Source organism: Cherax quadricarinatus, chromosome 48 (genome assembly GCF_038502225.1).
Source record: "Cherax quadricarinatus isolate ZL_2023a chromosome 48, ASM3850222v1, whole genome shotgun sequence".
In the NCBI taxonomy this organism is placed as follows: domain Eukaryota; kingdom Metazoa; phylum Arthropoda; class Malacostraca; order Decapoda; family Parastacidae; genus Cherax; species Cherax quadricarinatus.
Window position 1 is genome coordinate 20,951,805 of NC_091339.1, and position 10,028 is coordinate 20,961,832.

A 10,028-nucleotide genomic window follows, 5' to 3' on the forward strand; every position below is an offset into this window, starting at 1 on the left:
CTAGCCCTCTTTCCCCCCCTTTCCCCAGCCCTCCCCCCAACATTTCCCACTACCCCTTTTTCCCACCCTTTGGCCCCCTTTCCCCACTTCCACTAGGCCTTTTCCCACCATTATTTTTCTCTGCCCCCCCTATGTTTTTTCTCTTTTCTGTTCCGGGATGATGGCGAATCTTCATAAAATTAAATTCCCCCTTTGTATGGGACAGGCTGTCTTGAGAGAGGGTTAATTTTCAAGTGTAACTCCAGCTCTCGTAGCTGATAAACATTTGTTGAAAATTGAGGATTGCTGCACCCCAAGCCCCCCAGCTCACTAACTTTTTTTAAAACAGCTTTTATCAGAAACCACCCCGGGAGCTGAATGACACGGAAACATACCCAGTTTTTTTTTTCCACCTGTAATTATCAAAAGAAGAAAAGACACCCCTGATATATCCAGTTTGAAAAAAATATCCCCCAGCCAAAATAGAAATTGGAAAATGTTCAGAGTGGGGGGAGGTGGCAGAAAGCTTTATTTTAGGGTGGTGGGCAGCAGCGGGTGTTGGTGGTGGCGGCGGAAAGGAGTGAGTGGTGGACGGTTGGTGGGGGGGTGGTTTCCCGCAGTGGGGGGTTGGGTGGTGGTGGAAACAGAAACCCGGTTGGGAGTGGTGGGGTTTAACCCGGCAGCGGAGGGTGGTTAAGGCGGAAAAGGTTTTAAGGGGGTTTTGGAGTGGCGGCGGCAGTTTTGGTGGGGGGGAGCAGCAGCTTGGTAGAGGGGGGATGGCAACCCAACGGGAGGTTGGTTTAAAACAGCGGAAAGGGGTTGGGGAGAGGCGGCACGGTTGGGGGAGTGGCGGAAACGGTGTAGGGTGGGGGGGGAGCAAAAGGGTTAAGAGGGGGGGCGGAAACGTTGGTGGGGGGTGAGCCCACCCCAGTGGGGGGGTGTGGGGGGAAACCCCGGGAGGGGGTTGGGGGACCCAGCAGCGGAGGGTTGGGGGTGAAACCGGAGGGGGGTGGGGCAGCAGAGTGGGGGGGGTTTAAGCAAGCAGGGGTGAGGGGGGGAGAAACCAGCCAACAGAGAGGGGAAAGGGGAGAAACGGGGAGGGTGGTTTGCAGCAGTGGAGGGGGTTGGCAGCAGCGGAGGGTGGGGAGTGGCAAAAACCCAGGGGGTTGGGCGGCAGGGGAGGGGGTGGGGGCAGAAAGGGGTTGGGGGGGGGGAGCGGCGGGGGTGTGGGGGAAGCGGCGGAGAGGGTTGGTTTGGCAGCAGCGGGGGAGGGTTTGGAGAGCGGCGGGGGGGGGAGGGCAGCAGCGGAGAGGGTGGGAGCGGCGGCAGAATTTGGGGGGGAGCCGGGGGTTGGTTGGGGGGGGGGGGGCAGCAGGGGTGGGGAGGGCCAGCAGGGTTGGGGTTAGAGCGGCACCCCGGGTTTTGGAGGGGGGAGGGGCCCCCAGCATAAAGGGGGTGGTACAGCAGCGGGGTTGGGGGCCCAGCGGGTTTTGGGGGGGAGGGCAGGGGCCCCCGGAGAGGGGTGGGGCCCCCGGCTGGGAGGGGGGGTGGCCCCCGCAGAGGGGGGTTGCCGCCAGAGGGCGGGGGGGGCCGCCGTTGGGAGGGAAGCAGCACCCCGGGAAGGGGGGTTGCCCCCGGGGTTGTTGGGGTTTGGGGCCGGCAACGGGGGGGTTGGGTGGGGTGGGGCAGCAGGGGGTGGGGGGGCGGCGGTTTGGGGGTTGGGGTGGCGGCAGGGGGTTGGGGGTAAGCGGCGGCGGAGGGGTTGGGGTAAGCGGCGCGGGTTGTGGGGGTGGGGGCCAGCCCGGAAGGGGGGTGGGTTGGTAGCGGCGGGGAAAGAAGGGGGGAAAAGAGCGGCAGCGGAAAAGGGTGGAGGGCAGCAGCGGAAAGTGGGGGGTTTGGGGCCGCCCGGAGGGTGGGGTGGTAGCGGCGGCGGTTGGGGGTGGGGCAGCGGCGGGGGTGGTGGTGGGGGCAGGGGCCGGTTGGGGGTGGGGGAGGCACCCGCAGGGTGGGGGGTGTGGCGGGGGCCCCGGGGGAGGGGGGTAGCGGCGGAGGGGTTGGGGGCAGCAGCGGAGGGGGGTTTTAAAGCGGCAGGGGGGGTGGTGGGCGGCGGAGGGTGGGGGGGAGCAGCGGCGGGGGGTGGTTTTGGGGGCAGCGAGAGAGGGGGGGGGCCCCCAGCGGAAAAGAGTGGGGGCAGCAGGGTTTGGGGTGGGGAGCGGCGGGGGCGTTGGGGGGGAGAGCAGCGCGGGGTAAGGTGGAAGCGGCGGCGGCGGGTGGGGGGAGCGGCAGCGGAGAGTGGGGTGGGCAGAAACGGGGAAGGGGGGTGGGCGGCAGCAGGGGTTGGGGGTTAGGGGCCCCAGTGTTGGAGAGCAGCGGCGGGTTTTTGGGGGGAGGGCAGAAAGGGGAGGGTGGGGGGCGCCCCCCAGAGGGGGGGTGCCCCCGGCAGGGGTTTTGGGGTGGGAAGAGCGGCGCAGGGGGGGGGGTTTGCCCCGCTATTTTAGGGGGGGCCCCCGGCAGAGGGGGGGTTTTCCCGAGCAGAGGGGGGGGGGGCGCGGTGAGGGGGGTGTGCGCCGGCAGGTTAAGGGGGAGCAGCTGGGGGGAGGAACACCCCAAAAAAGAGGGGGGGGTTCCCGGCAGAGGGGGAAAAGAAGCCGTTGTGTGGAGGCGGCCGTTGGGAGCAGCGGCGGAGAGGGTTGAAAGCAGCGGCGGAGGGGTTTTGGGAGTAGCGGGAAAGAGGGTTGGAGGCGGCGGCGGCGGGTGGGGGGGGTGGGGGTGTGGTGGGGAAGAGCAGCGGGGGGGGGGGGAGCGGCGGAGAGGGTTCCCGGGGTTGGGGGGTTTGGCCCCCGGCGCGGGTGGGGTGAGCGGGTTGGGGAGAGCGGGGGGGAAAAAAAGGGGGTGGCAGCAGCGGCGGAGGGGGTTTGGAGAGCGGCGGAGTGTGGGGGAAGAGCGGCGCAGAGGGGGGGGGCAGCAGGTTGGGGGGGCGGGCCGCTGGAATTGGGGGGGTTGGTGGCAGGGGGGGGAGAAAAGCAGCGGGAATTGGGGGAGAGCAGCGGAGAGGAAGGGGGAAGCGGCAGCGGTGGTTGGAGGGCGGCGGCCCCCGGTTTAAGGGTGGGGTTTGGAGCAGCGGCGGAGGGTTTGGTTTTAGCAGCGGGGAGGGTTGGAGAGCGGGGAAGCGGGGGTTGGCAGCGGCGGAGAGGGTGGGGGTTAGGCGGCGGGAGGGGGTTTGGGCGGCAGCGGGGGGTTGGGGGTGGAGGCGGCGGTTTGGCGGGGTTAGAGCGGCGGGGTTGGGGTTGGAGCGGCGGCGGGGTGCCGTGGGGGGCCCAGGGTGTGGGTTGCGGCGGGAGGGTTGGGGGGAGCGGCGGGGGTTGGGGGGGGGGCAGCGGGGGTTTTGGTTTGGAGGGCGGCGGTAGGGGTTGGGGTCCCAAGAGGGGGGGTGCTAGCGGCGGCGGGGAGGGGGGTTTTGGCAGCGGCAGGGGTGGGGGTTTGAGGGGGCAGCTGGGGGTGGGAGGGCACCCACCCGGGGAAAAGGGGGAGCGGCGTTTTTGGGGTGGGGGTGTGGCAGGGGGGGGGAGGGGGTTGGGGCGGCGGGGCGAGGTTGGGGGGCAGCAGCGGTGGAGTGGGGGGGCGGCCCGGCGGGGTGGAGGAGGGAGCAGCAGCGGGGGAAGTGGGGGGAGCAGCAGCGGGGGAATTTTGGGGCGGCAGCGGGTTGGGGTTGAGCAGCGGAGGAGGGTGGAGGGCAACGGCCCGGCCCCCGGTTTGGGGGGGTTTGCCCAGCGGGGGGGGTTTGGTGGCGGAGCGGGGGGGTGGGGGGCCCCCAGCGGGGGGGGTTGGGGGCCGGCGGCAGGGGGGGGGTTCCCGGGGGCCGGGGGGTTTGGTGGGGGAGCGGGGGCCCGGGGGTGGGGTGGAGAAACCCGGTTTGGTGGTGGGGTGTGGCGGCGGGGGGTTTGGTGGGGAAGGGAAAGGGGTTTGGGGGGGGTTTGGCCCCCGGCGGAAGGGGGGGGAGCAGCGGGGGAGAGTGGTTGGAGGGGCAGCACCCAGAGGGGGTGGGTTGGTGCCAGGGGCCGGCGGTGGGGGTGGGGGGCGGCGGCGGTGGGGTGGTTGGGGGGCGGCGGCCCGTTGGAGGGGGGTTTTTTGGCGGGCGGCAGCGGTGGGGGGGGGGCGGGGGTTTGGGGGGGGGGGTGCGGCAGCGGGGGGTGGGGGTGGGGAGCGGGGGGTTTTGGTGGTGGGGAGCGGCAGCGGGAAGGAGGGGGAGAGCGGCCCCCGGCAGCGGGGGGTTTGGAGAGCGGGCGCGGGGGTTTGGTAAGGGCACCCCAAAACGGGATTTGTGGGGGGGCAGCAGCGGGGGAGTGGCAGCAGCGGTAGGGTGGGGTTTGGTCGGCCCAGCCGGGGTTTGGTGGGGGGGGCAGCGGCCCCGGGGGGGGGGGGTTTGCGGCAGCGGGGTTTTTGTTCCCGGCGGCGGGGGGGGGTGGGGGAAAGGGGCCCCGGGGTTGGGGGTGGTTAAGCGGCGGCGGGGGTTGGGGTGGGGCAGCGGCGGGGTTTGGGGGTGGTAGGCGGGCGGCGGAAGGTTTAAGAGCGGCAGGGGTTTGGGGTGGGGGGAGCGGCAGCGGTTTGGGGTGGGGAGGGGCAGCTTTGGGGGTGGGGGGGGCAGCACCCGGTTTGGGGGGAGGGTTAAGCAGCGGCGGCGGAGTTGGGGGTGGCGGCGGCGGAGGGTGGTTAGGGCGGCGGCGGAGTAGTTTTGGTAGTTAGCAGCAGCGGTAAAATGAATTTTGGAAAAAAAAAAGCGGCGGGGAAGTGGGGTGGAAATGGAAGGGTGGTAGTGGTGGGGGTTGATGGAGCAGACTCTGGCCATACAATAGAGAGGAAAAATAATGTAAGGGACCTGGGAGTAGTAATGTCTGAGGATCTCACTTTCAAGGATCACAACAGTGCCACGATCGCACGTGCAAAGAAAATGATAGGATGGATAATGAGAACGTTCAAAACGAGAGATGCCAAGCCAATGATGATCCTTTTCAAATCACTTGTTCTCTCTAGGCTGGAATACTGCTGTACATTAACATCTCCATTCAAAGCAGGTGAAATCGCAGATCTAGAGAGTGTACAGAGATCCTTTACTGCACGTATAAGTTCTGTCAAGCACCTTAACTACTGGGAACGCTTGAAAGCACTTGACTTGTACTCGTTGGAACGCAGGAGGGAGAGATATATCATAATCTACACTTGAAAAATCCTGGAAGGAATGGTCCCAAATCTGCACACAGAAATCACTCCCTACGAAAGTAAAAGACTGGGCAGGCGATGCAAAATGCCCCCAATTAAAAGTAGGGGAGCCATTGGTACACCATAAGTGTCTGTGGCCCAAGACTGTTCAACAGCCTCCCATCAAGCATTAGGGGAATTGCCAATAAACTCCTGGCTGCCTTCAAGAGAGAGCTGGACAGATACCTAAAGTCAGTGCCGGATCAGCCGGGCTGTGTCTCGTACGTTGGACTGCGTGCGGCCAGCAGAAACAGCCTAGTTGATCAGGCCCTGATCCATCGGGAGGCCTGGTCATGGACCGGGCCGCTGGGGCGTTGATCCCCAGAATAACCTCCAGGTAACCAGCCAAGCATATAAGGAAACTAGAGAAAGTGCAAAGGTTTGCAGCAAGACTAGTCCCGGAGCTAAGGGGTATGTCCTATGAGGAGAGGTTAAGGGAAATCGACCTGACGACGCTGGAAGACAGGAGAGATAGCCGGGATATGATAACGACATATAAATACTGAGAGGTATAGACAAGTTGGACAGAGACAAGATGTTCCAGAGATGGGACAAAGCAACAAGGGGTCACAGTTGGAAGTTGAAGACTTAGATGAATCTTAGGGATGTCAGGAAGTATTTCTTCAGTCACAGAGTTGTCAGGAAGTGTAATAGCCTGGGTAGTGATGTAGTGGAGGCAGGATCCATCCATATAGATATATATATATATATATATATATATATATATATATATATATATATATATATATATATATATATATATATATATATATATATATATATGCGCAATAAGATCACAAAAAACAGGTGATTTGAGTATATACAAAATAACCACTGTAAAAGGATAGTAAAATTCCAAGCGCTTTCGTGACTTCTCACATTATGTGAGAAGTCACGAAAGCGCTTGGAATTTCACTATCCTTTCTCAGTGGTTATTTTGCATATATATATATATATATATATATATATATATATATATATATATATATATATATATATATATATATATATATATATATATATATTTTTTTTTTTTTTTTTTTTTTTTAGTGCCAAATAAGTAAAACTTGTCAATTAGCAAGAACTCGTTTAAAATGAAGTCCTTTCTAAAAATTTCTCTTATACGTTTAAAGATATATTTTTTGTAATTTATGTTAATGTAAAAAATAATTTTGTACTAAAAGAACCTTAGAAAACTTACCTAGCATTATTATAACAAGCGCAATTTAATTTAGCCTAATCAAATTAAATATATTTTAGATGAGTTTACAATAATTTAATAATAAACAAACACAATGAAATATATTTTTTTTTTTGTTAGGTTCAGAATGATTTTTGCGAAATTGCCATATTCGGCAAGAAGAGCGTTACTCTCGCAAGTTTAACCTATTCGGCACGACATATAGCGGCCCTCACATGAAATTATGAATTCACTTTAACGTAGTGTCGACACGGAATAGTGTCAACAAACCCGTGCGGCCCTCGTCACACATTTGACCATCGAATGTGGCCCACGTGTGTAAGAAGGTTAACGACCACTGGACCTCCATAGACGGTATAGCGTCCCTCTTAATTTACGTACACAGACTCCAGCCGCCGCCTCCATCCTTCTGTTTATTCATGTTATATCTAGTGTTAGATGATTTTTCTCCTAACTTTATTTCAAAAATATTTTACTGTTATTTCTAGTATTACATGAACAAATTTTCCTACAGTATGGAAAAATATTCCGTTCTAGTGCGTGTTCAGGTGTGCGTAACCGCGCCTAGTAGTGCGCGCGTGTGAACCTACCATAAATTAAATCACATTTATGCGTTGCACACTTTTCTTATGTTCAGGAATGTGTACTCATGCTGAGCCCTCCTCCATATATATATATATATATATATATATATATATATATATATATATATATATATATATATATATATATATATATATATATATATATGTATATAGTGCCGAATAGGTAAAACTGGTCAATTAGCAAGAACTCATATGCAGTATAATGTGATCCTTTATTGACAACGTTTCGCCAACACAGTGGGCTTTTTCAAGTCACAAACAGATCTGTTTGTGACTTGAAAAAGCCCACTGTGTTGGTGAAACGTTGTCAATAAAGGATCACATTATACTGCATGTGTGTTTATATTTCCATTGTGTCGGTATTTTAAAGCATTTACTTCCATAGCAAGAACTCGTTTAAAATTAAGTTCTTTCTAAAATTTTCTCTTATACGTTTAAAGATATATTTTTTTTTGATTGATGTTAATGTAAAAATTAATAATTTTGTACCGAAAGAACCTTAGGAAGCATACTTAACCTTATGACAAGTTCAATTTAATTTAGCCTAATCCAACTACATATATTTTAGATAAGTTTATAATAATTTAATAATAAACAAACACAATGAAATATATACTTTTTATTCGGTTCAGAATGATTTTTGCGAAATTATTACATACACAAATACTCGTTTGCCTTATTCGGGAAGAGGTTGCTATTTAAGCCAAATTCGCAGGTTTTACCTATTCGGCACGACATATATTTCCCATTGTATTTTTGTTAATGTATTGTGTCTGTAAATAAAGTTCGCATAGAATATAAGGGGTGGCAGGAGAAGAAAATACTTAAACAACTCCGGGGAGAATCTTGAGTTTTCCCTGAAGTTCGTTTATTCTCTTCTCTGAGGATGAGGATCCCCAGTCCAGTTCCAGAGGTGGTACCTCCCTGTATATATATAAGGAGGTACCATTCAGTCATTTCTCACCCTCACCATTCCTCAACCATGACACATTCCTTTTTCAGCCCCCTCTTATATACTGGTGATTCACTGCACCCTGACTGTTGTTGTTCCAGGCTTGGTGTGACTGGTTACTTTACCACAGTTGTGTCTGGAACCCACCTCCAGCTGCCCATGAGTACTGCACACAGTAAGTACCCGCATCTCTCCTTATAGTTTCTCAACATTATTGTGGCATTGCACAAGCCAAGAATTACTATTATTATTACAGTGCTCATACTTCAGCATCACGTCAAGCCCAAAATTCACTGGCATCCACTCTGATGGATGCTCAGTCCTTTATATGGAACCTCCTTCATCCAAACCAGGGAACGGGTGGGGTTTGAATCCATGGCGTAAAGCTCCAGGCCGTTGTGCAAGCTACTGAAGTTTTAAGACTCACTCGCCATGGGTTCAAACCCCACCCGTTCCTTGGTTTGTTTGCAATCGTGTTATTGCGATTTCGTGAATCATTCCTTCATCCCTTCCCCTCCAACCTTATTGGGATGACTTGCTATGCCTCCTTCCCTCCATCCCGTATTTATGCACCTTTGCCATTCTGTTATACTCAACGTTTTCTGAATGGCTGAGTCACCTTTGCAGTCCCGTCCTCCACCGTTTGAATACCTTTGTAACTCCCGCACCGTCTTCTAATTTCAGTGTTCCTAATTCTCTGCATAATATTCAAACCACTTATGGCTCTCAGACATGACATCTCCACTGCCTCCAGCCGCCGCCTCCTCCTCGCTGCAGTGTTAAAAACCCCTGCCTGAAACTCATGTATATAAAAGCATTGGTACCACTATGTTCTGGTGTATTTTCCCTTTTTCCCCTCCATGGATAAAACTTTCCCCAGATTCCTCAACACACCACCTAAATTTTTACCTTCGCCAACTTAAGGGTTCATTTCGTCTTCCATAGACCCATCTGTGACACATTGTTAGTATATGCATCTCGATGTCTGCACGTATAGTCTGAGAACAGTATGTATATATATATATATATATATATATATATATATATATATATATATATATATATATATATATGGATTGAAATATCCTTGACTTATGGCTTACAGGTGGTACACAACCTTAATGACCCTCGTGTAGTAGATGGATTTTAAACCAGATAAAGGTACCATGGTGCCAGAACAACCTGCCTCTACCCCACCTGCGTTTCACAAACAAATTATTTGCCATTTTGCTAATTACACTGTTGTAATTACTGGCTGACAGCTAATTACAAACAAAACAGTAGTCGGCAATAATGGGAGGAAATACCTGTGTAATGAGGAGTGCCTCGAGGTGGTGTGAGGTGGTGTAAGGCGGTGTGAGGTGGTGTAAGGTGATGTGAGGTGGTGTAAGATGGTGTGAGGTGATGTAAGGTGGTGTGAGGTGATGTAAGGTGGTGTGAGGCGGTGTGAGGTGATGTAAGGAGGTGGTGTAAGGTGGTGTAAGGCGGTGTGAGGTGATGCAAGGTGGTATGAGAGAGTGAAAGATGGTTTCAAGTGGGTGTGAGGGGGGGGGGGGATTGTAAGTGGTAGGAAGGGGAAGGTTTAAGGTTATCTGAGGTGGAATGAGGTATAAGAATGTGTGAGGTAACATGAGGTGTGATGTAAGGTATAGTGGGGGAGGGGTGTTAAGGTGATCTGAGGTGATGCTAGACGGTGTGAGGCACCTTTGAGGTGTCACGGTTCACCTGATATAAGCACCTGTGTAGTCACTAATGTTTTTTTTCAACTCTTCTCTCTTAACGTTGACAATTTTCATCCATTTAATGAGGTGTGGGCTTTGTTTTTTTTTTTTTTAGCGCTGTATAGCCCTTGTGGCTTAGCGCTTCTTTTTGATTATAATAATAATTTGTTAGGTTTATTGTAATGTTTTTTCTAGTTTACCAATGACTCTAGTCTTTACACTTTGTATTTCTTTGGGTTTTGTATTTTTTTGGTTTTGCAATTTTTTTTCATATATTTTTGGGTTTTGTATTTTTTTGGCTTTGTATTTTTGTA

At 53.6% G+C, this 10,028-nt stretch overlaps 1 protein-coding gene across 1 annotated transcript in view; it reads left to right on the forward strand.

Annotated features, from left to right (window-relative positions):
- The window catches only part of Smg6 (Smg6 nonsense mediated mRNA decay factor), a 144,267-nt gene extending 136,066 nt beyond the window's left edge, over window positions 1–8,201 (forward strand). Inside the window, exon 8 of the mRNA XM_053787030.2 lies at window positions 8,095–8,201. Coding sequence (XP_053643005.2) covers window positions 8,095–8,172 — 78 coding nt within the window. The 3' untranslated portion in view covers window positions 8,173–8,201. The remainder of the gene's footprint in view (window positions 1–8,094) is intronic.
- The last annotated feature ends 1,827 nt before the right edge of the window (window positions 8,202–10,028 follow it).